The 15,601-nt window shown below is 38.4% G+C and overlaps 1 protein-coding gene and 1 pseudogene across 2 annotated transcripts in view; one reads left to right on the plus strand and one right to left on the minus strand.

The window, feature by feature from the left end:
- Positions 1-15,601, plus strand: part of SNX27 (sorting nexin 27) — a 73,954-nt gene that overhangs the window by 34,025 nt on the left and 24,328 nt on the right. For both annotated transcript variants that reach the window (XM_038562254.1, XM_038562255.1), the window contains exons 3-4: positions 11,871-12,063; positions 14,183-14,247. In XM_038562254.1, the coding sequence (XP_038418182.1) occupies positions 11,871-12,063; positions 14,183-14,247 (258 nt within the window). The remainder of the gene's footprint in view (positions 1-11,870; positions 12,064-14,182; positions 14,248-15,601) is intronic.
- Positions 2,017-2,686, minus strand: LOC111090727 (annotated as a pseudogene).

A 15,601-nucleotide genomic window follows, 5' to 3' on the forward strand; every position in this document is an offset into this window, starting at 1 on the left:
GGAGAAGCAGGCTCCACGGAGGAGCCTGATGTGGGACTCCATCCTGGAACTCTGGGATCACATCCTGAGCCAAAGGCAGAGGAGATGCTCAACCGCTGAGCCACCCAGGCGTCCCTGTGTGGTTTGTTTTGTTTTTGAGAGAGAGAGAGCACACAAGGAGGGGCAGAGTGAAAGAGAATCCCAAGCAGGCTCCATGCCCAGCACAGAGCCTGATGCACGGCTCGATCTCACAACCTGGAGGTGACCTGAACCAGAATCAAAGTCAGACACTCAACTGACTCAGCCACCCATGAACCCCTGGGGTATTTTTATAATGATTCTGTTTATGTCCCAATATTATATTACAGATAAACTTGTTTTATTTTATTAGTGGTTGTTTCAGGTTTATGGTATTCATCTTTAGAAGTATTACCTTTAAATAATACAGTATTACTTCTCATATAATAAAAGACTTTTACAACAGCATATATCATTTCCTTCTCTCATCATTTGTTCAGTTGTCATATATTTTACTTCCATGTGTATTATAAATTCCATGTTACTTATCATTGCTTTAAACAATTCAAGAAATTAAAAATGAGGAAAGAGTTCTTTTATATTTAACCACATATTTACCATTTCTGGTGCCCTTCATTCCTTTGTGTAAATTCAATTTCCATCTGGTCGCCTATTCCTTCTGCCTGAAGAATTTCCATTAATATTCTCATGGTACAGATTTGCTGGCAATGAATTCTCTTAGCTTTTGTTGGTCTGAAAAAGTCTTTATTTTGCATTTATGTTTGAAAGATATTTTTACCTGGTATAAGATTCTGAGTTGATGATTTTTTTCCTGTCAATACTTTAAAAATGTGACTCTGTTGTTCTGGCCTGCATAGTGTCTGACGAGAAGTGAGAGGCCTGCTTGTTTTAGTTTTTGTTCCTCTCTATGTAATGCTTTAGCCCCTTTTAGTTACCTTCAAAGTTTTTAAACTTCAAAACTAAGTCTTTCTTGGTATTTATCCTGCTTGGAGTTTCCTAAATTTTATAGATCTGTGGTTTGATATCTTACTATTTTTCAAAAATTCTCAGTATGTCATCAGATATTTCTTTTTTTTTTTTTTTAAGATTTTATTTATTCATTCATGAGAGACACAGAGAGAGAGAGAGAGAGAGAGGCAGAGGGAGAAGCAGGCTCCATGCAGGGAGGCCAACGTGGGACTCGATCATGGGTCTCCAGGATCATGCACTGGGCTGAAGGTGGTGCTAAACCGCTGAGCCACCGGGACTGCCCTCACCAGATATTTCTTTAGCTGTGTTCTTTTTCTCTTGTCCTTCTGAGATTCCAATTACATGTATGTTAGGCTGTTCAATATTGTCCTACAGCTTTTGGATGCTTTATTTATTTTTTCTTTTTTTCTTTTTTTGCTTTATTTTTATTACCCTGTTTTGTTTTCTTTTTTTTAATAGGATCCTATTTAATTATTTATGAGAGATACAGAGAGAGAGAGTGAGAGCAGAGACATGGGCAGAGGGAGAAGCAGGCTCCTTGCAAAGAGGCCGATGTGGAACCCAATCCCGGGGCCTGGGATCACACCCAGAGCCAAAGGCAGACACCCAACCTCTGAGCCACCCAGATGTCCCTACCCTGTTTTTTTTTAATGCAAAAATTCAGGTTTTATTTTTACTTACTCTTATGTTGGTGGGAGCTGATTTTCAGGAACTTATAGGCAAACAAGAACTTTTCTACCTCTTAGCTGAACAAAAACATGCACAATGTGGCATTATCATTAGGCAAGACATGCTTTTTTACATTTCACACAAGAATACAAATGTCCAGATTACTAAGGAAACCATCTTTAGAGGAAATGTTTAATAAGCATATTTTATTTAAATAAATCCTCCAGGAGGAAATGGGAGAATTCACTGTCTTTACTTAGAAGGCAGCTGTTAAGTAGTTATCCGTGCAGCTCACCAACATTTCTTTTTTGGAAACATCAATATTTCCACATCACAGTTCCCAAAATGACTTTAAGAGTCTTAAAATTCTGTGTCTCCTTTGGCTTGCTTCTCTTTTGATGTTCACTTCATATGATCATCTCCATCTTCATAAATTTCTTTTAGCAGGTTCATCAGTCCCTCATTAGGATCTATTTCAGTGTCATAGGAGGGCTTTTCTTTCTCTTTACATTCTTTTTCAATCTGAGTCAGATAGTCCCACTGTGTGTTTTCTGCTTGCTTTCTACATTAAAGAAGAACTGTATCTGTCCTGACTTTTTTTGAACTGCCTTCCACAGAGCTGGGTTTTAAGAGATTGTTCACTATCATGGAATAACTCTCTTCCCATTTAGATTCTTTACCAAAAGATCAAATCACTTCTCTGTGAGATGCACTTGCACATTCTCAGTGGGGACTTGAACTCCAGTTAAGGTAATTTAATTTTCACAAATTTATCTGATTGATCCTATCTGTAATTACTGATTTTCACTGTATATCCTGTTGTAATGGGAGCAACCATAGCAGCTGGCTTCTCATTGTCAAAAAGTTCTGCCTTTCTCTGTGATTTCTGCTGCATCTTGTTCTTGATTTCTATCTTGATCTTGGATTTTTCAGCTTTAAGGGCATCACATACTCTTTTTCTATTGGCCTTTTCTAGAAGTACCTTCACCTCTTCTAGATCTTTCTGTAGCTCTTCCAAAGCTGAAGCCATGATTGAGCTGATCAGGCAAGGCCCAAGCTGCAGCCACACAGGGGAGAGAACTGTAAACACTGCACAGAATATGTTCACCCGGACATAGGCCCCAGCTGCACGAGTCACATTGCCCAAGCTTGCATGCACACCCAACCTAGCAAGACCCGGCCTGCCTCCCCCCAGGCCTATTACCCTATTTTCAAGTTCACTGATTATTTCCTCAGCTATGTCTAATCTACTGTTGAACTTGTCAGAAAAATCCTTCAGTTCTGATGTTGAGTTTTTTACTTCTATCATTTCCTTTGAAATTCTCCATCTATTTATACATGTTGTCTGCTTTTTCCATTAGATCTTATAATGTATGAATCATGGTTATTTTAAGGTCCCTGTCTGATGGATTTGACACCTATCTCTGAGATTGCCTGTCTCTTGACATAAGTGGGGTTTTTTTGTCTTCCTTTTTTGTCCTATAAAATATGAATGAGTTCCAGGCATCATGTGTAGAAAAGTAGAGACTGAAGTAAATAGTATTTGAACCCAAAAATATGCATATGTCTTCTGTTAGGGGATTGAGTCAGTAGGTTCAATTTGGGTATTGTTTGGCTTTTGGTACCTTTATTGTGCCATAGGCTTCAAATCCCTTTAATAATAGGCTGCTTTGTGCTTAGAGTAGGAGCTGGGATTAGAGGCTCTGTTTTTCTGTGTTCTGCTCACCTTTCCCTCCCAGCTTTTAGCCACGCCTGCATGCCTGCACCACAGACAAGTTCTCTCCGTCTTTGCCTCTCCGTCACTGGTGGACTGTTCTTGCTTTTTATTTAGACCAGATTTGTAGTAGGGGTTCTCTGTTGTCTGGGCCAGCTTCCATTTTAGACAGGTCTACAGATACTCTCTGCCTATGTCTTGGGAGTGAGGCTTTTTTCATTTTTCTGCCCTTCTTCCTTATCACAGTGAAACTCTGCCGTGTGTCTGTGGTTAGTCTTGGAATTGTTGCTTGTCCCTCCCCAGCTATAGCAGACCTCTACTTAGTATCAATATAGGAACTTGGGCCTACAATAATTTCCTGCCTCTCACCAGGAGTAAGGAGTAGAGGGGTTTTGCTTTACTTTTTTCCAGAAGCAATGGATCTTTGCCAGTTGCCCTCTGTATGAAAAGATTTGCTGCCCATCACCTTAAGACTTAAGGCTTTTGCTTAATAGAAGAGAAAGGGTCTAGGGGAGATAGGGCATTGTGTCTGTCCCCCAACAATTGCCAATCACCTCTCTCATGCCTAGGCTGCCACAGTAGCCCATTTCTAATGTCCTGCTCTGTCCCTAGTCTTTATTGTGAGCACAAGAGGCCCAGGGGGAAGACTTGCACGTGCATGGGAAATCTCTTATATCTGGTGTGGGATTACTGTTCTTGCAGTTTCCTAAATCCTAGATAGAAGCAGCCAAAGATAACTGCTTGATATATTTGTCTGCTACTACTTTTATTTCTGTCTGTTCTGTTTCTACTGCCTGGAGTTTTCTCCTGCTTATAGGTCAAATTTTCATGCTTCTTTATATGTCTGATAATTTTTGATGTGATATTGGACCCTGTTAATTTAATGTTATTCTGTATTAGATTTTGTTATATTCCTTTAAAGAATCTCCCTCCCTCCCTCCCTCCCTCCCTCCCTTCCTTCCTTTCTCTCTCTCTCTCTCTCTCTCTCTCTCTCTCTCTCTCTTTCTTTCTTTCTTTTATTCTGGCATGCAGTTAAATTACTTACAGATTACTTTGATCCCTTTTCAGGTTTGTTTTTAAGCTCTTTTAGGGTGAGCATAGAGTAGCTTTTACTCCAGAGCTAATTCACCTCTACTTGTAAAGCACGACCCTTTTGAATTCTTTTGAATGCCCTGGAGATTCAAGGGAGTTCTCTTTATTCTAGCTGGAGGGAAGTCAAATGATTCCAGATGCTCTTTGAACTCCAGTAATTGTTATTTTTATAGCTCACCCTTAATAGTTCTTTGTTCAAATTACTATTTAACCAGAATTCAAGGGGATCCTATGCAGGTTTCTAGAGCTCTTGTCTCTAGCTGCCTCCTCTTGTGTATTCTGTCCTACAAATCCTACCTGCTTTGGCCTATCTGAACTCTACCTAGACTCTTTTCTCCACAACTCAGTGAAGTTGCCATAGTTTGGATGCCCCTGTCTGAGCTGCAGTGCAGGCGTTACCTCTAGACAGAAAGCCTGGGTTATGGTTAAGGCTCATCCTGTTTGTTTCTCTTTTCTCAGGGAATCACAGTTCTTAGTTGCCTGTTATCCAGTATCCAAAAATAGATGTTTCCTATGTTTTCCCCAGTTTTCTAGGTGTTTACTGTGGGAGGTTAATTCTAGATCATTCAGAATTCCCAGATTATCCTATAAAAGCAGAATATTTTTATTTATAGGTAATTCAATTTAAATTTGATTTTCAGTATTCTTGATTTTAAAAGAAATACCAATAGAACCCTGCTTCATACTATTTAGAAAAATTGATTCCAGATGGATTAAGGACTTAAGTGACAAAATAAAAAAATTAGAATCTCGTAGTAGAAAGTATAAGTGAATAGGTTATTGATTCTGGGTATAAGAATTTAATACAGAAAACAATGGCACTAAAATATTGATAAATGAGACTCCATAAAACTGAGAAATTTTTTTTAAAAGATTTATTTATTTTATTTTTTAATTTTTATTTATTTATGATAGTCACACAGAGAGAGAGAGACAGGCAGAGACACAGGCAGAGGGAGAAGCAGGCTCCATGCACCGGGAGCCCGATGTGGGATTCGATCCTGGGTCTCCAGGATCGCGCCCTGGGCCAAAGGCAGGCGCTAAACTGCTGCGCCACCCAGGGATCCCAAAACTGAGAAATTTTAAAAATCAAGTCACTTAATAAAGTGAGATGACAAATGATGCAGGAGAAGATACAACATACACACATGAAAAAGATTATTTCAAGAATTTATAAAGAACTCTACAAATCAATGAGAAAAGCACAAAAACTCGATGTAGTACTGGGCAACATATATGAATGTGTATTTTGCAGAAGAGGACACTTACATGACCAAATAAATATGTGAAGAGATGATCAACATGATGAGATGAAACTAGAGAAATGTAAATTAGGACCACAGTGAGAAATCTTTTCACACTCATTCCCCATTGGCAAGAATAACAGGATCTTTTTATGGTTTACTGAAAGGAGTATAAATTGATGTAACCATTTTAGCTTATAGTTTGACATTATCTCTTTAGGTTGGTTATTCACATACTTTATAACCTTGCAGTTCTACTTTGAGTATACCCAAGAGAATCTCCTACAGATGTACAGCAGGGGGCATGTGTACAATTTCATAGCAATATTTGTTCAAGATCGCAAAAATCCTGGCAACAACTGAAGTGCCATCAGCGGAATAACAGAGACTTAAAAAGCAAAACAACAGGGACACCTGGGTGGCTCAGCGGTTGAGTGTCTGCCTTTGGCTCAGGGTGTGATCCGGGGTCCCAGGATCCGGTCCCACATCGGGCTTCCTGCATGGAGCCTGCTTCTCCCTCTGCCTGTGTGTCTGCCTTTCTCTCTCTGTCTCTCATGAGTGAATAAATAAAATCTTTAAATATATATATATATATATATATATATATATATATATATATATAAACAAAACAACAAGCTGTTATATACAACAGAATAAACCACACAGGTATGTAACATTGTGGATGAGACCAAGGGAAAAGATAATCCATGGAAGGTCTCACTCTGCATGATAACCTTTTTATAAAACTAAAATACCCCCTTTGTAAAAAATTAGTTTCAGAGGTAGAATTTAGTGATTCATCAGTTGCATATAACACGCAGTGCTCATTACATCAAGTGCCCTCCTTGTTGCCCTTCACCCAATTATCCCATCCCCCACTCCCCAGCAACCCTCTGTTTATTTCCTAGAGTTCAGTGTCTCTTATAGTTTGCCTCCCCCCCAATTTTTATCTTTATTTTTTTCTTCCCTTCCCCCATGTTCATCTGTTTTGTTTCTTAAATTCCATATAGAGTGAAATCATATGACATTTTTCTCTGACTTATTTCACTTAGCGTAATACCTTCTAGTTCCATCCATGTCTTTGCAAATGGCAAGAATTTTTTTTGTAATATTGCAGTAAAACTAAAATACCTCTTAAAAGTTAAAATAAAAAAGTACAAATTTAAGAATTACATATAAATACAGGAAAGTACAATAAAAAGAAAAGCAAGAGAATGATAAACATGGTTGAGTTTGGGGGTCAGGGAAGCAGGGAGAGGGGATGATGAAGTTGGTGGAGACTATGGTTAGAAATTATCAGGGTCTTAGCTTACAGTTCACTTTTTACAAGGCCAAGAATAACTAATTAAATATCCAAATAAAGAGCTTGCCATAATGAGACTGTATTGTGAACCAAGGATTATGATTAATCCAGTTCGGTCCAAATAAAGAAATAAAAGTAACAGAGACCATTTATAATCCTTCTTAGGGAAATACACATATGCGTGCATGTGTGCACACACAAGGAACCTAAGTTATTTAAGAGCATATTGTGGCCTTTATGCTTTTTTATTTCCAAGAAGGAGCCTTTGGGAAAAACCCCTGAGTTAAGAAATCTCCCCTGATTTACCCAGAAATCAACTAAGAGTACTGTATTTCCTTTTGCTTAATAAGCAGCTTGTGAATGGCAAATAATGTAGTCTTTTTAAAGATGAATTTTCAGCTAAAAATAAGATTAAATGGCAGGGTGGTGTTGGAAACAATTTGTTGGTCATAATGTACATTGAAGATTCATCTAGATCAATAGTAGGAACCAGGACAGCTTATATTTTACTTTTGGAAGCTGAACCTGAGTGGTGGTATTGCCATGGCCAAAATGTCGTCATGCTATTTTTTTTCCCTAATAACTTTTGCATTATATAAGGAGATACTCTTTTTGTGTTCAGTAGCACAATTCTGTTAGTTACTAGAGATTTGAGAAAATAAGAACTTTTTGAATATCAGAACCTATATAGGATGAGGCATTATCATTTAAAAGCCTTAAGAAATCTATAGGTGGGGGTTAAGGAACTAACAAAATGAAGATCTCTGATATCTGGGATTTTGGTTTTCCTACTGAATGCAGAGGAATAGAATCCAGATATTACTAGAATTGCTTTCCCTGTTACTAGGGTTGTGCTCATTGTAAGATTTTATCAGTTACAGGGCTCCTGGCTGGCTCAGTAGAGCACGAGACTTGATCTCAAGGTTGTGAATTCAAGCCCCACATTGGGCATGAAGCCTATTTAAGAAAAAGAGAAAGAAAAGAATGTATCAGTTACCATCTTCTGGCATTCATTACATAGAATTAAATCATGAGGCTAGAGAGAGAAACAGCATGGCATGAATTTTCAGCATTTACATATTAGAAATTATTTTGAAGCTGAATTTTTAAAAATTATTTATTTATTCATGAGAGAGACAGAAAGAGAGGCAGAGACATAGGTAGAGGGAGAAGCAGGCTCCATGCAGGGAGCCCGATGTGGGACTCTATCCCAGGACTCCAGGATCACGCCCTGAGTCGAAGGCAGACAATTAACAGCTAAGCCACCGAGGCATCCCATAAATTTTGAATCTTAGACTTGCAGAATCCAGAGAAACAAGATTAGACCACTGATGGATGAGTTTTACACTTTCCCCACCTATACTATACGTCATGCCATTTTCCTTTTGGGTTCTTACTAAGCAAAGAGGAACTCAAGAGGACTGAAACTTGTTGATGGCACTAGGAGCGGTGCTGAGCATGCTGGGTGCAGCTTGTGGGCTGCCTCCCAGCTCAACACGTCCTGCCTGCCCTCCCCAGGAGCCTGAGGGCAGGTGCTGTCTGGACTCTGTGCACAGGCTCTACTCTGCTCTCCATGTGTATATTCACAGACAAACATGAATGGGTAGCAACAGATAATGGTATTGGAAGGGTGAGATTCAGCAGTTTTGCACAGAAAACTCTGGTAGATGTTGTTTAATGTAGTCTTAACCTGAAATTGGGACAAAATTGAACAAATGATGAGTTTGGTGCTTTGGAAAGTGGAAACTGCTAGTGAACTCTATTCTCTATCAGGAGAAGCAACTGAAATTAATGAAACTCTTGCAGAAAACCCAGTACTTGTCAACATACCCTTTTATGAAGAAGATTGGGTGGTCAAGATAATACTCAGTAATCTTTAAGAATTGGATGAATTAATGAGTGAAGAAGCATATGAGAAATACATAAAATCTATTAGCAGTGAAAATGGTACCCCTAAACAAACTAGTATGAAACAAAAAAAAAAAAAAAAAGAAATTTGTTGCTTCAGACAGCTGGCATTGTAGTGTGAACACCCCAACTTTTGAAGTCTTATAGGATATAGTCAGATCAGAAAGTGACCAGTGATCATTAAATTCAGTGTACTGTCACAAGCTAGAATAACTTCATCTATTCCATTTATAAGCCAGCCAGTCTTAGGGTTTAAATTAAGGTGGAAGCACCCAGGTGGCTCAGTGGTTGAGCATCTGTCTTTGGCTCAGATCGTGATCCTGGGGTCCTGAGCTGGAGTCCCACATCAGGCTCCCTGTGGGGAGCTTGCTTCTCCCTCTGCCTGTGTCTCTGCCTCTCTGTGTCTCTCACGAATAAATAAATAAAATCTTTTTTTAAAAAAATGCAAGTGGAAAGATCCCAGAATGCATTAAGTGAATCAGTCTTTTTTTTGTTTTGTTTTGTTTTGTTTTGTTTTGTTTTGTTTTTGGCAAATGAGTGTGTCCAAACCAGGGAAATAGGAATACTATATAGATCTTGGTTAATTTTAAGGACCAGTGAAGAACAATGCAGTCTCTGTTGGTACCTATTTTAGTATGTTTTTCATTTGCTAAGCACAGTTAATTTAAAAATGGTTTGGCTCCTGTGGAAGCCATTCCTATTTACATCAAAGTACTACAGAATTGTCAGATGCCTGGGTGGCTCAGTCGGTTGGGCATCTGCCTTTGGCTCGGGTCATGATCTTGAGGTCCTGGGATCAAGCCCCAGTTGAGCTCCATGCTCACTGGGGAGTCTGCTTCTTCCTCTCTCTGTGTGTGCTCTTTCTCTCTGTGTCAAATAAATAAGTAAATCTTAAAAAAAAAAAAAAAAAGACTATCAGGGCATACTATTTATATTTCTGTACCCTTTGATGTCACATTTAAATTGAGAGTGGTGAGGACTTAAGTGAAAGTCTATTTGATGTTACTCTTCTCACTTTATAAGAAGTTGCAAGTTGAATCTTTTCAGGTTTCTTGTTGAAATTATCACAAAGGCCTCTCAGGCCGTAGGGTTCTTTTTGCCCTAAGGAAATGTTTTACTGGACTTGAGATCACTCATGTGATCACCTTTGAAGAAATGCAGTCATAGTCTTCATGTGCATCATCAAAGACTTAACTCTACTCTTCTTTGGAAAAAGACATTGAGGAATATCTTTGAACCGAAGTGTCATTAACTAGTTTTACCTCCCTCCCTTCCTTCCTAGTATGAGGAACTCAGGCTGATATATATCACCCTTAGTGTTATAGACTTCTTTTTAAGCAAAGGAATGACGCTGTTATTGAGAAATTTGGATAGCTTAGTTTGAGAAGGAAGTATACAAGACCAGGTTGACTGAATAAGACTTTCTAAGACTTCCGGCCCTGAAGAGAACTGTGGTATTGTTCTAAGGGGAATGCTCTTCTTCATTTTATGCATTTGTACCTCAGGAGGCAGTGATTGGAGTGCTTCATAATATATGTGATCCATGACAATTACAACTTTGAGTGATAATCACAGGAAGAAAGCTCATTGATCAGGATCATACTCCTCTCTGGAGACTGTTGCATAGTGATTAGAGGCTCTGCTTTTAATTGAGGAAGGAATCATAGGTGGGGTATTAGGGGAGAGGAGTCTTGAATGAATAAATTATTTTATGTTTGCATTTAATTCATGCTTCCTAAATCACAGAAGCATGGGAAAGATAACTTCTTGAGCTTTGAAGGAAAGGCTTTGGCTCATGCATTCTCGGTGATTAACTCTTGATTCCATGAGTAGATGATCTGTTTTTTGCACATTTGAAATTTGGAATGACTTTTGCAAAACCAGTAAATATGATTAGGGGCCAGTTTTTCCATCTCTGCCTCATTTGTATGTTCTAAGAATACAGAGGAATTATTAGATGTTTTTGGATTGCACATTCTCTCCCTTTCCTTTATGAGGGTACATATTCAAGAATTTCACGTATATCCGTTTATTTCTTCATCAAATATTTCCTGAGTGTCTGCTATGTTCCACACCCTGTTCTGGAAGCTTGGCATGTATCTATGAACAATAGACAAAAATCTCTAACCATTTCTTCATGAGGATTATTAATTCTTTGTAATTACAAGGTGGTCCTTAAAATACGTTTATTCTTCAACTTTTTGTTAACCCTGTTTTAATGATGGAAGGAAGAACAAAACTAAAGATATCTGACTTCAGGAAAGGAGTTTTTTTTTTTAAGATTTTATTTATTTATTCATGATAGTCACAGAGAGAGAGAGAGAGAGAGAGAGAGAGAGAGAGAGGCAGAGACATAGGCAGAGGGAGAAGCAGGCTCCATGCAGGGAGCTCAATGTGGGATTTGATCCCGGGTCTCCAGGATCGCGCCCTGGGCCAAAGGCAGGCGCTAAACTGCTGCACCACCCAGGGATCCCAGGAAAGGAGTTTTTGCAACAAAGACACTTTGCTAACAAAATACTACTGTTACTTAGATCATTTTTAGACCTTCCTCTGGATGTTTGGGCTACACACAAGTATCAGTCACATTGCTTTATAGTACGTCCTCACTAATAAAAGTCCACTCATAAAAGCTGATAATTGCCTTTGAAGATATTTAAAACAATGTATCGGAGGTGATTTTAATAGCAAAAATAAGATTATGGGCCACTTGAAAGGAGTAGCACTCTTTTGTACATATATCATTTCTGGCATGTTAATTAAAAGTTAGCCTTATTTTACAATGACCTTGAACACATTGTCTGTTAAGTACATAGCAGAATATACCTCACCAGTTACCGGTCTGTGTTTTATTTTAGATGATTCTGTGATTTAATTTGTAGTAAGTAGGCTTTTTTTTTCTTTTCTTTTCTTTTCTTTTCTTTTTTTTTTTTTTTTTGTTCTTTCCCCTCACCAGGTATACAATGTTTATATGGCAGGGAGGCAGCTGTGTTCTAAGCGGTACCGGGAGTTTGCCATCCTACATCAGAACCTGAAGAGAGAGTTTGCCAACTTTACATTTCCCCGACTTCCAGGGAAGTGGCCATTTTCTTTATCAGAACAGCAACTAGATGCCCGACGTCGGGGGTTGGAGGAATATCTAGAAAAAGGTAAGCTGGCTACTAAACTCTACTATTTTAAATAGACATAGAGTCTAGGTATGTGTTGCAACTCCTAAACTTCGTAGCTAAATTTCCTGAAACTCAGTAGTGAAAGCCAATCACATATCTGACCATCGGTGTTGAATGATCTGAGCTTTGAAGCCAAGACTGAAATGTCCAGTACAAGGATTAATAGCCTATTTCACTGACTTGTTGAGCACTTAACAACAACAGAAAAATGTGTAGTTTTTGGTGCATTAGGGACCTAATTATTTATAGGGTTATATTATTTGCCAGCAGACACATACAGACTCATCAACATGCTAAATTGATGGGAACTAAGTGGGCAGTATTTAAAACATTTTTATTAAAATGATTCTCAGTTCACTAGCCTATCCTACTTGAAAACTCGTTTTTCATCCTACAGGTGCCAAGTTGTAAGTAACCTAAGGTCCCATTGATATAAGCAGGTTATAGGTTGAAGTATTGAAACTCACTTGTTATCTTAGGACTTCCAGATAGTACATCAGAAGTCTGGAATGTGGATGCTGAAACATTTGCTTATCTGAAAGGCAAGGAGAAATGACCCAGATTTCCAGAATAAGATAGTCCATTTTGTGGCTCAGAGAAGAGATCTTGCTTCACTATATTACAGAGTCATATAATTTGTCATCTGTGCAGTAGGCTTTTCTTTAAAATACTAATTTAATAGAATAATGGTCCTTTGTGATATTTATTATGTCCTTGTATAAGAACTAATTGACCTGGTTGAATTTTTTTTTTAAAGATTTTATTTATTTATTTGGGAAAGAGGGAGCATGAGTGGGGGGAGGAGAGAGGGAGAAGGAGACTCCCTGCTGAGCAGGGAGCCCAATGCGGGACTCTGTCCTGGGGACCCGAGCCAAAGATGCTCAACTGACTGAGCCACCCAGGTGCCCCTGAATTTTTTTTTAAACTTTAGTAGAGAGCCTTATCCCTGAAGAAAAACTATTTACCCTGTAGAAGGTAGTAAGACTTTATCTGTTTTTAGCTTTCTTCTAACATGGGTTGGCCTCTAAACATACTCCTTGAGAAATGAAAAAGGATATAAATTTTTAAATAAAATGAAGTAAAATCATCAGTATAACTCAATATCCACATGAGAGTGTCAGGAAATTAATTTTCTTAAATTTAAACAATTACCTACTTTCCTTCCTTCCTGTTTCCTTCCTTCCTTCCTTCCTGTTGTTTTGAAGCTAAAGTTAGTGAGGTGAGAAGATGTGCTGAGCTTAGTGCTTAATTACCCATCCATTTTTTTTCCAAAGTAGTTCTAACTGCTTATGGTTCTCTGACTGTCCCGGTTCCTAAGCCAAGTAGACATTTTTCCTTTTGTATTTTAGTTTTGTGTTTGCTTTATTACTTTTTTAAAATATTTTATTTATTCATGAGAGACCACAGAGAGAGAGAGAGGCAGAGACACAGGCAGAGGAAGAAGCAGGTTCCATCCAGGGAGCCCGATGTGGGATTCGATCCCAGGACTCCGGGATCACGCCCTGGGCTGAAGGCAGGGCGCTAAACTGCTAAGCCACCCAGGCATCCCTGCTTTATTCCTAATTGACCTTACCCTTGCTCTATTGTCTGATTTGTTCTTAATTCACATGAGATCACAAAGTTAGATTTACTCTAACGTTGTTTTTTGGGGGTGACTTCCTTTGGCTATGTTTAATATTTTTAGGAAGCTTGGGGATCCCTGGGTGGCTCGGTGGTTTGGCATCTGCCTTTGGCCCAGGGCGCGATCCTGGAGTCCCGGGATCGAGTCCCGCATCGGGCTCCCGGCATGGAGCCTGCTTCTCCCTCTGCCTGTGTCTCTGCCTCTCTCTCTCTCTCTCTCTGTGTCTATCATAAGTAAATAAATAAATCTTTAAAAAATATTTTTAGGAAGCTTCATCTTTAAACATCCTCTTATTCCCCTCTTCTAGTTCATATTTATAAGAATGTTTGTTGTGCCTTAACATGTCATATGTCAGGAATGGCATACCACCTCTGCATTGCCTGCTACTAATGATTTACACTTAAACCTTGATATGTTCTTGACTTTAAAGTCTTGATTTTAGGGCCTCATGCCAGATTCTATTTTTATTTTCTACAGTGTGCTCAATACGAGTCATTGGTGAGAGTGACATCATGCAGGAATTCCTATCAGAATCCGATGAGGTAAGTCCCTTCAGTGACTGTTTATCCTTTGGTTCCATGTGCAGGAAAATAAGATCAATTATAGATGGAATTGCCATAAATTCCCCATATGACTGTTTTTTCCAACTTTCCCTTTCTTCTGTATCTTGCTTGTCTTTCAAGACCAATGCTAGGTTCACCTTTTCTTTGAAGCCTTCTCTGATACTCAAGTCATTGGTTTTCCATTCCACCAAGAACTTATATAGTCAGGACTACTCAATCATCACTTTGTTGCTCTCTCATTCTCTAATTTTTTATACATTTAATCAAATTATCACTTTATATTTTTAGTTCACTATACTGTGAATTACCTATAGATAAGAGCTAAGTCTTTTTTTTTTTTCAGTCTTCAGGTAGAATTGACAAATAAGAGTTATCTATATTGGGCAGCCTAGGTGGCTCAGCGGTTTAGTGCTGCCTTCAGCCCATGATGTGATCTTGGAGACAGGGGATCAAGTCCCATATCGGGCTCTCTGCATGGAGCCTGCTTCTCCCTCTGCCTCTGTCTCTCTCTCTCTCTCTATGTGTGTGTGTGTGTGTGTCTCTCATGAATAAATAAATTAAAAATCTTAAAAAAAATCATCTATAAAATGAGGCATACAACTTGGTGTTGTATATATATACATTGTATGATATATGTATACATTGTGAAAGATCACCACAATCATGCTAGTGAACATATCCATTACCTCATAGTTACTGTTTTTCTTTCTTTCTTTTCTGTGTGTGTGTGTGTGTGTGTGTGTGTGTCTGTCTGTCTGTGTCTGGTGAGAACACTTAAGATCTACCCTCCTAGCAAAATTCAAGTGTATAGTATAGTATTGTTAACTTTGGTCACTGTGCTCTTATACATTAGACTCAAGAACAAGAGCTAAATCTTGGTCATCTTTATATTCCCAATGCCTTACCACAATGACAAGCATATTGTAGGTGCTTAATAAATATTTATTAGGTAAAAGAATGAATATGTAATGCTGCTATATTAAATAATGTGTAATCTGCTAATTAGTTTATATGTATATGTCTTATTTTCCCAGCTAGATTATAAGTTTCTTGCAGACAAGGGTATATAATGAGTAATGCTTAGGACAACTAATCTAGGTTTTAGATGATAAAAATTTTTTAAGTGGTAAATGAAGATGGACTTGCTCTTAAATAGTTGTTTCTTGCTAATAAAACTTAGAAGGTCAAAAATCCGTTAGAAGAAGGGCACCTGGATGGGTCATTTGGTTAAGCATCCAACTCTTGACCTCAGCTCAGGTCTTTTTTTTTTTTTTTTTTTTTTCCAGCTCAGGTCTTGTTCTCAGAGTCATGAGTTCAAGCCCCAAATTGGGCT

This window comes from Canis lupus, chromosome 17 (genome assembly GCF_011100685.1).
Source record: "Canis lupus familiaris isolate Mischka breed German Shepherd chromosome 17, alternate assembly UU_Cfam_GSD_1.0, whole genome shotgun sequence".
Lineage (NCBI taxonomy): Eukaryota > Metazoa > Chordata > Mammalia > Carnivora > Canidae > Canis > Canis lupus.